Source organism: Ammodytes marinus (genome assembly GCF_949987685.1).
Source record: "Ammodytes marinus genome assembly, chromosome: 18".
Lineage (NCBI taxonomy): Eukaryota > Metazoa > Chordata > Actinopteri > Uranoscopiformes > Ammodytidae > Ammodytes > Ammodytes marinus.
The window spans coordinates 11,893,809-11,909,731 of NC_137222.1; the positions used below are offsets into that span (position 1 = coordinate 11,893,809).

Sequence of the window (15,923 nt, forward strand, 5' to 3'; positions counted from 1 at the left end):
ATCAAAGCTTTGACTAAAAGTGCAAAATCAACTATAGAGCAGCCGAATGCTTGACACGACAACCTAAAATAAGTTATTAATATGAAGCATACAAGCCTGCATTCTCTCTTGACATATGTTCATCATTAATGTGAGGATGCTGCAAGAGGAATGTGTAAGATACTTTCTGAAATGTATCAGGCTGATTTTAGAACTGGGTGACAGTGAAGATGCTAGTCCTAAACTTTGACTTTCTTATGATCTGCTGAGCTTCTATTCACAGGCTCTGTGTGAAAGAATGTAAATAGTGATGGCGGGCAATTAAAGTCTCCATTATGGTGCATGTTTTTAGATGAGGCATCGGTGGCTCTTGGATTTCGAGGTTGAAGTCATACTTGCTCCTTTGTTCTCTATGTTTTCAAAGTATATGTGCATTTGATGGCCAAATGACCAATGGTGGCAATTTTACAGTTGCCTTTAACTGACTAAGTGCGTTCACACTCTACCTACAAGAGGATATACTCTGTGCATTTGTGTCACACACACATAACCCTATGGTTATAAGATGAGTGTGTCATGTTTTGCTCTTTCACACAGCGCATTAACCCCGCGCCCTCAGTGGACAGGCCTGGGATCAAAGCCTGACCGATTCCTTTGGTGATGATTCCTCTTTTGGATTCCAATGTCAGGATCAGAGAGCGGAGTAGGGAGACAGCACACTCAGTCAAACAAGCCACATAACAATAATTTACCATGCCAGATCTATTGCAGAGGCACACATGCATCCCTGTACATGCATCACAAGGACCAAGACGAGGCCCAGAGACAGCTGGCCTGTCACCCTGTGTCTAACGCAGACAGACAGTGGGTGAAGAAAGGATTGGACGCAGTGAGACACCCACTCCACTCACAGAGGGGTTGAGAACATCAGAATGATGAGGAACACCGTTTGCACTGTGTCCACTGTATTAACTGGTGTCTGTGGACAGGAGAAATACAGCCCACTTGGGTTTCTCCAGTAACATATCAACTGAAACAGTAGAACGGTTGAACAGTTCAAGATTTGTATCTTCAAAGTCTTGCCAAACTTCAAATTTATGATTTTGAAAAACGGGCGGTGGAGGCACTTTCATGCACACCAATAAATTCAATCATAACATTATTTAAAAAAAAAAATACTTTGACAGTTTGGATAAAACCCTTATTCTCTTCATTGCCTGGAGTTAGATGACAAGATCAATACCACTTACAGCACAAGATAAATCGTGTTAATTGAATAAGTCAGTTGTTCTAATGTTTTGTTGAAGGGGACTCCAGCTCTTAACACTCTGTAGCATGGAAACAGCCAGGTGTATCAATCAAAACATACTGTATATTTTAATCTGATTGGTCTCATTGACCAGTTTCAAAGTAAAGGGAGGCTTGAAAGTCAAAAGACTCAAAGGAGGCTGAACATATTCACTAAGTCACAAAACCAAACCTCAAACCCCCAAACCAAAGTCGTAAAGCCCTAATGTCTCCAGCAGGTTAAAAACCACGAGACTTAAGCAAAACATTCTTGTATCTCAACTGTTCCTTCCTTTTCCTTTTCCCTTTCCCAGAAACACATACACTCGGTAGGCTTCACATGTAATACACCTGACACACATGCACACACACACACACACACTGAGCATGTCATTCCAGACATGTTTACACAGACAAGGTTTAGATCTCAGAGTAGCCTGCCCCCGGGGCTTTGTCTTTGCCAGAGGATCCCATAACCCCTCCTACTTCTATCCCGCCATCCTACCCTTCTGAACCCTGACCAAGGTTTAATGTTAGGGACTAAACTCCAGCTCGGCCCCTCAGGACCGTCTGTCTCCTCTTGCTCTGTTTTGCTTGGTTTAGGCCAATTTACTGCCTGTAGTTATACAGTTACAAGTAGAGACTGACAAGGCACCATGAGGATATTTCCCACAATACACTTGCATCGACGGTTTTGGTGATTTCGCAGCTTACACCGACACTGAGACCTAATAAAATGGAGTATTAGTTAATAAAGTATTAACACTGCAACAACAACTGCCATATTGACAAGTAAATACAATTCATTTTAGTGTGTTGATGTTGGTTTGATGCTTTCGGATAAGTCTTACGAATGAGGAACTCTGCGTCCGCTCCATTGGAGACATGCCAGCGACACTGAGGGCCGCCTGTCTGTGAGTGATGATCGGGGTTCTTCTGTGTGTGAATATTTTGAAGCCGACACACTCGTTGGCACTGTTGTCTGGGAGTTGTCTATGCTCTATTTAGTTTACATTATTCTTATTATTTCTCTGACCAAAACCCGGGCCGAGTGCACAAGTCTACCGTCCATGTGTGTGAGAGTGTGCACAGTGTGTGCGTTTGCAGGGAGGGGTTTTTCCATGTCCTAAGTTGTCCAGGTATGTGTAATGAAATCTGGATTTGTGTTTTGAAAACCCTCGGAGTTCCAGTCGTTTTCACATTTGAGTCTTTTTTTCTTCTTCTCCCAGCTCCCCCTCTCCTTCTCCCCTTCCCCTCTCACCGGCTCGCACTCCCATGGAACAAGTCCACCCAAGGTTACTTTCAGCTTAATTTGCTGCACTTTCAAAAAATTAAATAAACACAGGTATTTTAAAAGGTCGGGGAACACCCACTAGCTTGACCACTTTGTGTCCAAGAGCAGAAAACAGTTCCTCATTGTGTGTGTGTGTGTGTGTGTGTGTGTGTGTGTGTGTGTGTGTGTGTGTGTGTGTGTGTGTGTGTGTGTGTGTGTGTGTGTGTGTGTGTGTGTGTGTGTATGTGTGTGTGTGTGTGTGTGTGTGTGTGTGTGTGTGTGTGTGTGTGTGTGTGTGTGTGTGTGTGTGTGTGTGTCTGTGTTATGGGTTTGTGTGTCTTTATGTGTGTTTAAATCAAGCATTTTTTTAGCTCAAACTCGAATCAGGAAACCAATAAAGCCGCAAGATGTTGGCACTCGAGACAAAAGTCACTTATCTTCCAGATTTACTGCCAGGGAAAGGAGTGTGCTCAAAAAAACGTGTTACGATCTTTAATTAAACTTGATCTTTACCAAGAGGACAAGAGAACTACTGTGGTGTAGTTCAAAGCCACGATACACAGGTGGAGGAAAGGAGGCGCAGCTGTTCACTGACAAAAATGCAAACGCTATCATAAAAACACACACACACACACACACACACACACACACACACACACACACCTCGTAAAATGTTAGGGAGTGAGCAGGAAATCCAAAACAAAGATGTCCTTGTCATATACAGTGCTTAAAACAAAAAGGCAGACAACCACTGTAGTTGACTCGTGGTGAAGATTAAATATTGTTGTCAGAACTCATGGACATACTGTTTCCTGGTGGGGCTGTCACTCAATCAGCTATCATTTAGATTGGTTTTCCTCAAATTGAAGCCATTTCCCCCTTCATGCTATTTCAGCATATGATGATGAAGGATGAGCTAACCCAGGAGTGAACCCTCCAACCTACTGTCTTTTTTGTAAGTCTGACAGTCTGACTCATGCCCTAATTCAAAGTGATGGACAAAGATGTTTAACAAATTTAACATGTCCGTCTCTCTTTGCAAATTAAATTTACTGCAACTGGGGGCTTTTTACGAGCAACTGTATACTTGAACTGAATACATTGTCGATATTTCTGAAAAGGTCCAATAAGTAATCTTATTTATGTAGGTCGATTGCTGTGTTGCAGAACCTGAGAATCAACAAGCTTTTCAGTTTAAAATGAACACATTTCATAAGGCCATTAGTTAATTTAACAGAGGTTTCACTGACTTGTTACACTTTAATGTGCACACACGCACGCACACACACACACACACACACACACACACACACACACACACACATGCACAGACATATGCATACACACACGCACACATGCTCAGTCATTCAAACAGATAAAGCGAGCATGTTCCAGATAATACGTTTTCAATGCTCTGTGATACAGATGTGGTTGACTGCGTTTGGCTGCGGCGGGCATTAAACCGGCTAAGCCTTTCCTTAAACATTGGTGCAGTGAAGAAAGGGCCAAAGCAAATATAGAAAAGATTCAACCAGAGGATTCTGTAAACCAAGAAAGCATTTCATCCCATTTAACCGTCCTCTGATCCTTTAATTCTAATCTGTGTATTCTGGCACTCCAACATCCACCTGTACGCGGCCGCTTGCTTTGTGACAGAAGCTCCGTGTATGGCTACGTGAGCAGTGATTAGCAGCTGTGAGCGCTCAAGACAACACCTGCAATAACAATCCGCTGTAGCAGGTTAGCAAGCCGCTACTCTCTCTCTCTCTCTCTCTCTCTCTCTCTCTCTCTCTCTCTCTCTCTTTTCTTTTTATTGTAACCCAATCCAGCCTCCTCCTCCTCCTCCTCCTCCTCCTCCTGGAGGTAAAGAGCCACCGGAGAGGTCAGCCTTGGAAAGTAGGGAAGGGGAGATACAGCGAAAGAGAGAGAGAGAGAGAGAGAGAGAGAGAGAGAGAGAGAGAGAGAGAGAAAGAAAGAGAAAGAGAAAGAGAGAGAAAGATAGAGAGAGAGAGACGGGACACAACCATAACCAAAGATGAAGGCCAAATGATTGCTCTGGTGTGGCTAACTCACCCCCCCCCCCTCCCTCTGAAGGCCTGAAGCCTGATTTGGAAAGCAGAAAAAAATGCTCCACATGTCTGGATCAAGTCTCAAATGCAGCACTTTGGATAGTGATGTCACACACCTATTTGCACAGTTGTTGGAAAGGGCCGTTGCTATTTAAAAGCAGTCAATCAAGCCGCTGAAAGCATTGTTCCCCCTCATGGTCAATTAAGGACTCAGACTCAACACAACGTCGACTAACTCATTTATTCAAGGTAGTCTGCAGATTGTCTTTCAGCAGTGGCATCAGGCTTCTGTAGCTACCACAAACAAAAGCTCCTAATTAAGGGTGGGTCACATTTGGCTCAATGCCGCTCACCACAGTTGTATGCGTTGTTGCTACAAAACAGGTTTAGACATCTGCACGTTGATATTTTCAAAGTAAGTGGAGACACTTCATAGAGCGTCCAAAGAGGACAAATTATCTCTGTCCAAGCTGCAGGAGAGATGGTCAGTAAAATAAAAAAAACAAAACATTCAACGTTTCACTGGGGAAAAGACTAGGAAATCATGACAATTCCCAGGCCAGAACACAAACGGCTCTAATAAAGAACAGCAGCTGTCACAGGTCGAAAGCTGCCCATCGGGAGATATTACAGAAGAACAGAGGTCGACGACTACTGCAAAACTGGCATGCGGCCAACAGTAACATGACTCACCTTTTGTTTATGATTGTAATTTAGTTTTAAATCCAATGTTAAGGTCCTTGTTATAGAGTGTTGACATGAGTCGGTCACCTGTTTTGGCTGGCTCACTAATCCAGTCAACCAATGCCAAATCCTGACAGGGATTGGATTGGGATTTGATGTAGTATTGTGTGTGCGTGGATGCGTGTGTGCATGTGCGTGTGTGCACATGTGCTTGTGGGCGCATGTGTGTATGTAGCTTGTTCCCAGATAAAACAGTGTGCCATTGTGAGCCAAACATTACAACAGAAGCTGAAAATACACTCTTCAAATTCAACACCTGATTTGTCGTGAACACTGTATCACAATATCTTAGCCAAAGAGTGCTGCCTACTGTTTCCCCGCTATTGTTGGCTCCTATCACTATGTTTTGAATACTCGACACACAGTGCACTCCACTCCTGTCCTGCTTGTTCCAGGATGTGTGACTCCTCTCTAATTAACGGATTAACGTTTGCACAGATGTCACTCAGAGGACGGACTCACCCGATATGATCTATGCAAAAGAGCGTTTTCTTCTTGTCTCGTCACTGCAGCGTCCTCCTACGGCCCCATCTCTCCGCCCACCAAGGTTTTAAAAATGCAAAGCTTCTGATGTCAGCACATTTCCCTGTGGACGGGCCTCTCACAGGTAAGACTCTGAATGCCCTGTGCCCTCTGGCCAATCTATGATGGGGAGAGGAGAGAGAAAGAAAAAAAAGGCACATGTGAAAGCCATTTCATGATCTGTCATCACAACACACAAGGGCCGGGGCAACAGGGGAAGAAAAAAAAAACATGAACAAGGCTCGGAATTGATTGCATCTGTTTCTCCATCTCCTCCTCCACAGTCTAGAGTGGCACACCCTGTCACTTGCTATTTAGCGGGACGAGCCTGAGGCTTCAAAATGCAGAATCAGATACGGTCCCCTAGCAAAAGCAGACATTGCAAGAATTCAGAACAAAAGCTGATGGGATTAGTCCCAAAGATCAAACTGTTCTAAAGGGATATCGCGTCGACATGTTGTGTGAGTGCTGAAACACATGAATCCCCCTTCATCATCGAGGATATATTCAGGACTTTAAAATCACGGGAAAAGAAAGCAAGCATCGTGAAACGTACTCCGGTTTAACTCGATGCCAAGATTATTTCAGCACAGTAACACACTGAGTCACAGCTGGGTACGATGCTGAAGAAACAGTGTAGGGTGTTGAATCTTGGACTTTCCCCTTTCAGCTGAAACAGGTGATTTATACTGGGGATTCTGGGTGGTCCCCGTGCTGACTTGTCTTTTCCTAATCAACCACTAACCTGGAGCATTATTATGGGCCTGCCTGCTATAGGCCACCTGTGACAGACACACGGTGCACACTGTCACATTTTCATGCGTGAACATTGTTCTTTAAAACATTTGCATGTAAACATAAAATCAATGGCCTTCAAAAGCAATGATAACATTTGCATTTTGACTTCATCTTTTGTTTTACTGTCTGTATCTTCTATTTGTCACACTGAAAGACACACACACACACACACACACACACACACACACACACACACACACACATTGCACACTGGCTCTCACACAGCTGTCTTTTATTTGCCCGGATCCAGCCGCAGATGGTGATACAGTGTGAACTTTAACACAAGGATTCTTGACATTCTTTACGGGTGTGAGTTACTCTCCTGCTCAAGCCGGTGGCTGGCTTGAGCCCTGTCTGCCTTCCTGCCAGCACAGTCGCTGTCACAGAGGCAGTCCTCTCTGAGCGAGCCTCTGCCCACATCATGTACAGGCAGGCTATTGTCCTCCATAGGTACAGTAGTACCTCTATTCTCCCTGCATGGGTTCGCCTCCCGACTGTACACCAAGCCTTTACATTGGAGCTGCATCAGCATATTCTGCCGTTTATGATGGGTCCTGTAGTGGCAGGTTTGCAGCTTAATGTGAAAGGAATGCTAATTAAAAAGATGCATTACGTCTGCTCACTGCCGAAATCAAGGGGCACAAATATACAGTGTAGTTGACCGTGAACTTGTCGCATTTCTATGCAGAACAATTTCCAAATCTGTAACATAAATCTGTCAAAATTGTGATCAATTTACAAACATTTGTCAGACAGGTGAAATTAGAGCTTCTGAGAGTTTCTTAAATGTACCTGCACTATATCAGATGTTGAGATTGCGGTTGGTAGACGGAGCCTGTGTCTAGCCCGATACTTTAGTGGACAAAACAGGATTCTATTATAGTCGGTGTGGTTTATTTTACATAGCCTTTCACATGCTCAGCAGAGTCAATTAGCTCACCACTTTGGAGGCAAATAGCAGCAGGGACGGTACTGTAGTCTCGAAACACACAAACAAACACATGAGCACACATAAACGTACAGACACACACACAAAGGATCATCCCTGCCAAATACTACTTCTGCTGACGAAGAATCAACACTGAGTCTATCTTGATCAATACAGCTTTTAGCATTGGATGGCACTTTCTTCCCAATATGAATCATCAAGTGAATTCACTCAAAAAGACATTTGAGAATTTACGTTGGACATTTTCTCCAAATGTCTCACTATCGCAGACATTTTTTTCAAAATTGAAGACAACCGTTTACAATTTCATTCAATTTATGGGACTATGGATGAAGTAAAAAAACAAAAAACATCAACAGATTTGGTTCAAACTGACATCAACTGAGAACCCGAGAAGCTCGACTCACCATCCAAACATTGGAGATCAGAAAGCATCCTGTCACTTTAGCCCAGCCAGAGCTCCGGCACTTGTATTTTCTCTGAAAGAAAAAGTAAGAGTTATTAGAAGAGGCTCATATGTCTGCTGTCTAGAAGTGGAAAGACTCAGACTGAGAACTAAATATCAAGCTCGGGTCATTTCTCCCCCCACTCTTGACTTTCAAACGAATCATGCAAAGTACCCCTTCTCCTCTTCTGTTCTTCGATCTTCAATCATCCCCCACTCACCCTGTATACCTCTTTTTCCGTCCTTTTCCCCCCCTCCTTACCCCCTTCTCTATCTCTAATAACAGGATGTGGGCTTTCTCTCACATGGTTGACGGTGACCTTCCAGGCAAAGAGCAGGGCAGCTCGCAGCTTTAAGTCATTGCCCGCGTTTGTCTCTCAACAGCGACTACAAATAAATACAGTGAGCATCTGTACTTAACTCCGGAGCCAGTGGGGCCCCACAGGTAATGAATGGCATTATTCCTTTGTGGAACAAGATCAGCAGCTATGGCCTGTACACACAGAGGAGGTACTGAACATAGCAATCGTAACGACAGTTTTATCTCCTCAATGAAGAACTCCAAGCTTCAATTCAAGGTGTTTTTTGGAGTGATTGAGCCACAAAGCGATCGTCAAGTCTACAGTTGTTGTTCCTGAGGCAATACGGCTAAGAGGTGTATGGGAGTGCATGGGAGATACAGTGTGTGGAGTGAAAGTGTGTGGGAAGAACCCAGTAGTGAGTCAATGACAAATGGAAAAGCCATACCTGGGGGAAGCCTGGTTTTCAGATGCTCCTTTAATCAGTGTGTGTGTGTGTGTGTGTGTGTGTGTGTGTGTGTGTGTGTGTGTGTGTGTGTGTGTGTGTGTGTGTGTGTGTGTGTGTGTGTGTGTGTGTGTGTGTGTGTGTGTGTGAGTGTGCGTGGAGGACAATGAAACATGCTGGCAGCTGGAAAAGACATAGAATAAAGTCTGTCTGGGCCTGGATCTCTGACAGTTCATCTATTGATATGGTGATATAGTGATAAATAGAAAAGCAGTTCCGCCATTTGCTCTGTCTTCCGACCGTCGCCGCGAGCTCGTATTACACGACAGACAGAATAAAGATGGAGTGTGAGGTGAGAAGCTCAAAATTCCAGCATTACTTTTCATCTGCTCTCTCCAAATGAAATCTCTCCCAGCAGCCTTTGCAAAAAAAAACCTGTGTGCTCCACCATAATATCAGACTGACATCTTTCAATTGGCAAAAAACTCTCCCCCCACCCGATCCCACACACACTCGTCCATTACCTGTCTAGTCACTGGAATACTGCTCTCATTGAGCTTGTTAATATGCACCAAATATCTCTGCTCTAATTGGCTGCACTCATTTCCTGTAATTATAAGGGAGGAAATCGGGGTGAGGGGGTCGCAGCTTGCTAAGTTTAGCCCCTGTAGACAAACCAAGACTCCAAGTATCTACCTTAAGATCGCCAACGTGTTTGTCTATGAATTGAAGTGTCTGTCTGTGTGTAGGTGCTTGGTGCTACATGGGCAGCTGTTGCTAAGAGGAGCTGGTGTCATGCTGCAAAAGAGGTCTTACATTTTACACATCAGTGATGTTCCTGGTAACTATGAAGATGGCATTCACAACCGTTATACAAGCATCTTTTTTTCTGTTTTCTTGTTCAAGGGCAAGGTACCAAATATGCTTAAACACCCTATAATGGGACGAATAACATATACACTTTAAGGGTTGTTTTAGTCATAACTTGTCCGAGTTTCATGATTTTTCTACAGCCCTTTTTCCATCAAGCTGACATATTTTTGAAATGTCTCATCATCCTTCCCCCTTTTCCATGTGTGGTGGTTCCAATCCAGCGCGGATTGTAGTCCATTAACTGCCCCCACAAGTGCACAACCATGAAATCTCCGTCATGGGCAGACACTTCAGTTTTGAATTTTCCGGCATTACTATTAACTAACATTAGACCACATACAGAGCTCTGTGAGGGATCCATCTTACAGTTTACTTTTGAACACATACGCCTGCACCATAAACGGGCCTAACAAGACATACGAACGATGATAAGTTCACACAGACAGACACACACACTGTGTAAGCCATCGGTGCCAGAGAAAGCCCAATGCTGGAACACTTGAAGCTTGAGTCTGTGGTAGACCACAAAGTGCTGGCTGGCCATGTACCCTCACTTGACATGCCATCCCCATCATGTAAGCCTAACGATGGGTGTTCCTCCTGCCAGGGGGGCAGAGAAAGGGCAAGGACTGTGTGGTGGGTGGTGGTTTGATCGCGCTGTGTGTGTGTGTGTGTGTGTGTGTGTGTGTGTGTGTGTGTGTGTGTGTGTGTGTGTGTGTGTGTGTGTGTGTGTGTGTGTGTGTGTGTGTGTGCGCATATGAATTTAATATTAACCAAAATCCCTCACTCAGCTCCGTTTCAATGAGCTCCTCTGTCCTGCACAGAGTCAGAGGCTTGTCATTGCATTCAAAGACATCACCGCAGTCCTGTAGGTTACGCACGGCTCACTCCAGGTCTCCGTGATGCCGATATAAACATCAGGACCTCACTGTTGCTATTAGACACCAGATCTTCTGATCAACTGGACAGAGCACAGAGAGGTTTTGTGTAATGCATTCAAAAGTCAAATACTACCAATTGAAGCCATGCCACTATACACTGACTGGCGATGGAGTCTTTAGCTTGCTGCCAGACACTTACATACACACGGTGGGAGTAAAAAATGTACATGTCACACATACTAATCCCTTTTTCTGCACTGTATATTTATGTAACTCTAAATCCTAATTGGTCCAGTGAGCACAAGAATACACAAATCATATAATAAAGCTGAGGTTTGAAGTTTAATCTCAACTTTGGGAGCAGAAGTTAAAGGAATACTTCACCCATACGGAACCAGCGTTCTATCATTATAAAATCACTATTATAATATAATGAATCAGGTTTTTCTTCCCTCAGTCTTCCCTAAGTCTTCCCTTAGCCCAGCTGTCCTGTTAATCCTAACCCTTACTGTGATGTCACAAGAAGGAAACTGTAGGGGACAGTGAGACCATAAAACACTATTTCTGCCTTTTCTCAGGCTAGGATGATCCGATTTAATTTTTTTTTTGCACATTTATACTAAATAGGATCTCTGAGTTCAATACACCTTCATATTCCAACTGGTGAAGTCGGTCTTTAAGAAAACAGTTATGCTGCAAAGGTCCTTTGAGTTAGTAGCTTTTGACCATTAGAATCTGCCTTCATCCAACAGATGGAGCTGCCACAGTTTGTTATGGAATTAACGGTTTCAACTTTAAAGTTAACATGGAGGGAAAAGTTTTTTAAAGTAGGCTACTCTTGAGAAAAATAGGAAATTTGAGCACATTACAATTCAATGACAACCTGCATCTGGGGATGAAGATGGCATGATATGATGAGAAATTAAATCAATCATAAAATAAAAGGTTTTATAGTCATAACAAGGTAGCAAGAACTCAGCAGTATTGATCGTACCTGGACAGACTCAATAAGCCAATATTTTCTAAACATCTAGAAAGTGCATCTTATCTTAACGCAATTTAAAATCGATACTGTTCCTCCGGATCAGACGTTGAGATGCACTGACCAGCGACCATGGCACCAATTAGCCCACTAACGAAGCATCATCACCATCACAGACCCAACCACCAATAACAATGAACGCCGCTGTCCAGCATCAAACTCAGCGCAGGGAGCAACATACGCGTTTCAGTTAGATTGCACGAACCACTCTTGTTTGAGTGAAGAGAGCTTGATAAAATACGACAGCAAGACCATCTCCGCAGCTCCAAACTGCACTCCGACAGTAGTCTATTGAGTTTTTTTCTTTCTTTTTCAGTTATAACTTATAAGGCAAAGTATCCTTACCGTTTCCCTTTTCTTCTTCAAACGCAGCTCGACTGCAGCATCCCAGTTTCCGTCTTTGATTTGAAACTCTTGCTGTGGTCACTTTCAATTCGCATGTGTGTGTTCACTAGTCTCGTTTTGTGGCAGAGATTTTTCCAAGTGTAACTGCGCTGTTATTGGGAGGCTCTGGTTCAATCTGGTGTGGTCCTGCGCACAGCTCCCACCTCCGACGGTCTGGGAGAAGTGCACAGCAGCGCGCGCTCATCTCTCATCTCATTTTTGATTTGATAACACAAGACATTCAACTTTTTTTCTGGGGCTATTGACAGATTACACGAAAGAATGCACAAGTGTCTGTGTGTTGGTGGGTTTATGTTGTTTTCTCCTGTCTCTATAGAGATGTGTACTTTCCCTATCTCACTGCAGGTAAATTGCTGATGCCCGTTTAACTATGCTGGGTAATTATTGTCACCACTACAGATTTATAATAATACACATAACAAGCCACGATAGATGCATGCATCAGTTTCTTCTGCTACACTGCTTCTTATGCATAAAAACGTACATGCACAAAAAATAAACAAGGTTATTTGTAGCAAACAAAGACAAGGATTAAGACAAGTGTTAAAAGCTTTGATTATGGTATTTAATGTTAACCATTTTTTTCCATTTGAAATGAAAATGTGATAGTTGCTTATTTAGGCATAGTGTAAGAATGAGGAATCCATTGCAAAAGGTACATACACAGGGTTTGTTTTTTTCTATTCAAAGTAGTTGGTCAAGACAAAATTACTGAAATACAGGTAACACTTTACAATAAGGTACACAAAATTGTAGTAGCTACTACATAGCTACTACATAGATATGTGTTACCTACTACATAGGGTTTTTTGTGCTACCTACCACAAAAAAACCCTATGTAGTAGGTAACACAAAAAAAACCTATGTGTTAGGTAGCACAAAAAAAACCTATGTAGTAGGTAACACAAAAAAAAACCCATATGTAGTAGGTAACACAAAAAAAACCCTATGTGCAACCTACCACAAAAAAACCCTATGTAGTAGGTAACAAATAAACCCTGTGTTAGGTAGCACAAAAAAACCTATGTAGTAGGTAACACAAAAAAAACCCTATGTAGTAGGTAACACAAAAAAAAACCCTGTTAGGTAGCACAAAAAAAACCCTATGTAGTAGGTAACACAAAAAAAAACTATGTAGTAGGTAACACATATCTATGTAGTAGGTATGTAGTAGCTACTACAATTTTGTGTACCTTATTGTAAAGTGTTACCGAAATATATATTAAGCTTGTTTTTGTGTTACATGTGTTAGAATTTCCATCAAACTTCACAGAAACACAATCAGAGAGTCCTGATGAGTAGAACATAAAAACACTGCCACAGTGGAATGGTTCAGTTCAATGTTTAAGAAAGACAATAAGACCAACAATGATACATTGCATTGAAAGGCCAGGAACTAGTTGAATGAAGTAGGGTATTCAGCATAAGTATTCTTATGAACCATTTTGCCCCTGAACTATAGGCGGTACAAAATATACATAAAACAACAGAACTTAACTAATCGATCTAGCAGTATATGGTCCTGCATATAAGTTTAAAGAATTACTAGAAATATTGGACCTACACAATACTCTTTGTCCTTTCAATTTACGGGGAATGGTTACAAAACATATTCAATTAAAACTCTAAAAAATAATAATATAATATTAAAACTTTCCCATTTTTATCCAAAGGCCAGATGCTCATAAAAGTCTCTTGTTTCCAGAACACATGTTGACTGAGCAATCGTTGCTTGATAATAAATAATTTCCCCCGCATCTTAACGTTAAATAATCATAATTTCCTTTTTGCACTCACTTTACTAATACGACTGATACCATATCTGTCAACATCAATCTTTTTGTTCTGAAACTGTATGTGACCCCCGGGGGGCTCAGTAGGTCATTGCAGTAAACTATCCTATTCTGTGAAAAAAAGCCCCGATAAGAGGTCAACACACCTTCAGCACACACATGTATGTATTAGACATCGACTTGGCAGGGGGTTACAGTGTAATGAAAAATTTAATTCCTGCATATTCATTCATATTAAACTGATATGATAAAAAAAAAATTAAAGCAAAAAAAAAGTTCACTGTGGAACCTTTGACCCAATGCTATAATAGAAGTATCCATAAACAGATAAAGCAGACCAGTTTGAATTCTGACTGAAATAAAAATTGCTGTAAACTGACAACGTTGCCCCATGCCGTTGATATTCATGTAGGCGGATCAGACGTTCACACTGTGGGCATGTTTCTTGCATAAAGCCTTGTCTTTTTTGGAGAAGAACGGCTGACCTTCCAGACTAGTAGAGCAGACCTGTGGAGAGAGAGTCAGAGATACACAGTGCAGTGTTGTTATTCACTTCATTACAGATCTAACCCTTAGTATTTTGTAGTAGTGACTTTGCCGCCTGGACCTACCGCACACACAAAGCAGGTGTCATGCCAGGTGGACCCTAGAGCCTCCAGGAACTTGTCCCCCGCCTCGATAGGGAAGTCACAGCCGTGGCAGTTGGTCCCAAACATTTGGTAGTAGTCTGAGAGAAAAGCACATAATGTTATACTGTTTGAACTCAATTCAATGAATACAAAAATCATAGTAACTGTTGTGAGATGGGTCCTGTACCTTGTTCACAGTATGGCTGTCCATCCTCCATGTGAAACATGTTGCCTTTGATCGGCTGTTGGCAGGCGACACAGATGAAACAGGACACATGCCAGGTCTGTTTCAGGGCATTCATAACTTCCTGCACAGAAAACAAAGGAAGAAATAAATGAGGAACAGCTAGTCCTAATGTGATAGACAAAATCCTTTAAGAATGGCACAGATTGATCTTGCTCAGTAAATAAAGATGTCCAAATGTTTGGACTTAGAAGATGTGTCAAAGAGAGATAGAATTATTGGCCATTTATTACTACAGGTGTCACAATCCTATCTATAAATGTGTGTGTGTGTGTGTGTGTGTGTGTGTGTGTGTGTGTGTGTGTGTGTGTGTGTGTGTGTGTGTGTGTGTGTGTGTGTGTGTGTGTGTGTGTGTGTGTGTGTGTGTGTGTGTGTGTGTGTGTGTGTGTGTGTGTGTATGCTGTATACACATTTATAAATATGATTTTTTAATTTTTTATTAACATTTAAATTTTGGGGACACATGTAGTAATAAATGGCCAATAATTCAATCTCAGTGATGACTTTGCATCAGTGAGAGCGGTGACTAATGACGTTTATAGTCAGTGTAAGTAAAGAATGATCTTTCAGTCAGAGACCATTATTGTTCCGGTTTTGTTACTCACCCCCAGAATCTTTTGGCTGCAGCGGCCGCAGGTGGGAGCGAAGAACTGCTCGTAGCAATCTCCGCAGTACACCTGGCCCTTCTCCTCCACAAAGCCGTTGATTGCCAGGGAGGCTTGGCAGTGAGCACAGTTAAACTCCTCGGGGTGCCAGGACATACCCATGGCCACAAGGAATGGGCCCCTGGTAAGAAAAAGCAAGGGACAGAGGATTTAGAGAAATATTCACACACAAAAAAAACTTTAAGAAGTTTGGAGAAAAATTCTGCACAGTGTAAGTAGTCTAGAATGACATTCTTGAACTCTGTGATCACTGGGAAAAAAAAAGTTTTCATTGTTCCAAAGTTCCAACGTTTTTCTGATGTTATTTACCTGATGACAGTGTTGCACTTGTTGCACATGGGGGTGCGTTTGCCGGCGGGGATGTGCTCAGCCCGCTGCACCACAGAGTTTAGGTCCTGTGGATGTGGCTGCGGTGTGGGGCGGTCTGGGCCTTTGGGAGCGGGGTTTGCTACTCGGCCAAATGAAGGAGCTGCTCCACTCTTAGGGAAACCTGAACCAGCGGGGACAATAATGGGTCAGAACTGATATGGAGAAAAGTAGCTGGCCAAGCATGAGTATAACTAGATAAAAGTATTACAACA

General features: G+C 42.6%; 2 protein-coding genes across 3 annotated transcripts in view; both read right to left on the reverse strand.

Moving 5' to 3' along the window:
• bmpr1bb (bone morphogenetic protein receptor, type IBb) overlaps positions 1-12,059 on the reverse strand; it is a 56,728-nt gene extending 44,669 nt beyond the window's left edge. The window contains exons 1-3 of the mRNA XM_080046700.1: positions 11,952-12,059; positions 8,029-8,100; positions 5,815-5,994 (exon numbers count right to left, since the gene is read on the reverse strand). The gene's annotated coding sequence lies outside the window, so the exon portion shown is untranslated. The remainder of the gene's footprint in view (positions 1-5,814; positions 5,995-8,028; positions 8,101-11,951) is intronic.
• A 424-nt stretch (positions 12,060-12,483) lies between these two features.
• pdlim5b (PDZ and LIM domain 5b) overlaps positions 12,484-15,923 on the reverse strand; it is a 40,802-nt gene continuing 37,362 nt past the window's right edge. For both annotated transcript variants that reach the window (XM_080046698.1, XM_080046699.1), the window contains exons 9-13: positions 15,652-15,832; positions 15,283-15,463; positions 14,621-14,741; positions 14,416-14,531; positions 12,484-14,311 (exon numbers count right to left, since the gene is read on the reverse strand). In XM_080046698.1, the coding sequence (XP_079902824.1) occupies positions 14,222-14,311; positions 14,416-14,531; positions 14,621-14,741; positions 15,283-15,463; positions 15,652-15,832 (689 nt within the window). In that variant the 3' untranslated portion in view covers positions 12,484-14,221. The remainder of the gene's footprint in view (positions 14,312-14,415; positions 14,532-14,620; positions 14,742-15,282; positions 15,464-15,651; positions 15,833-15,923) is intronic.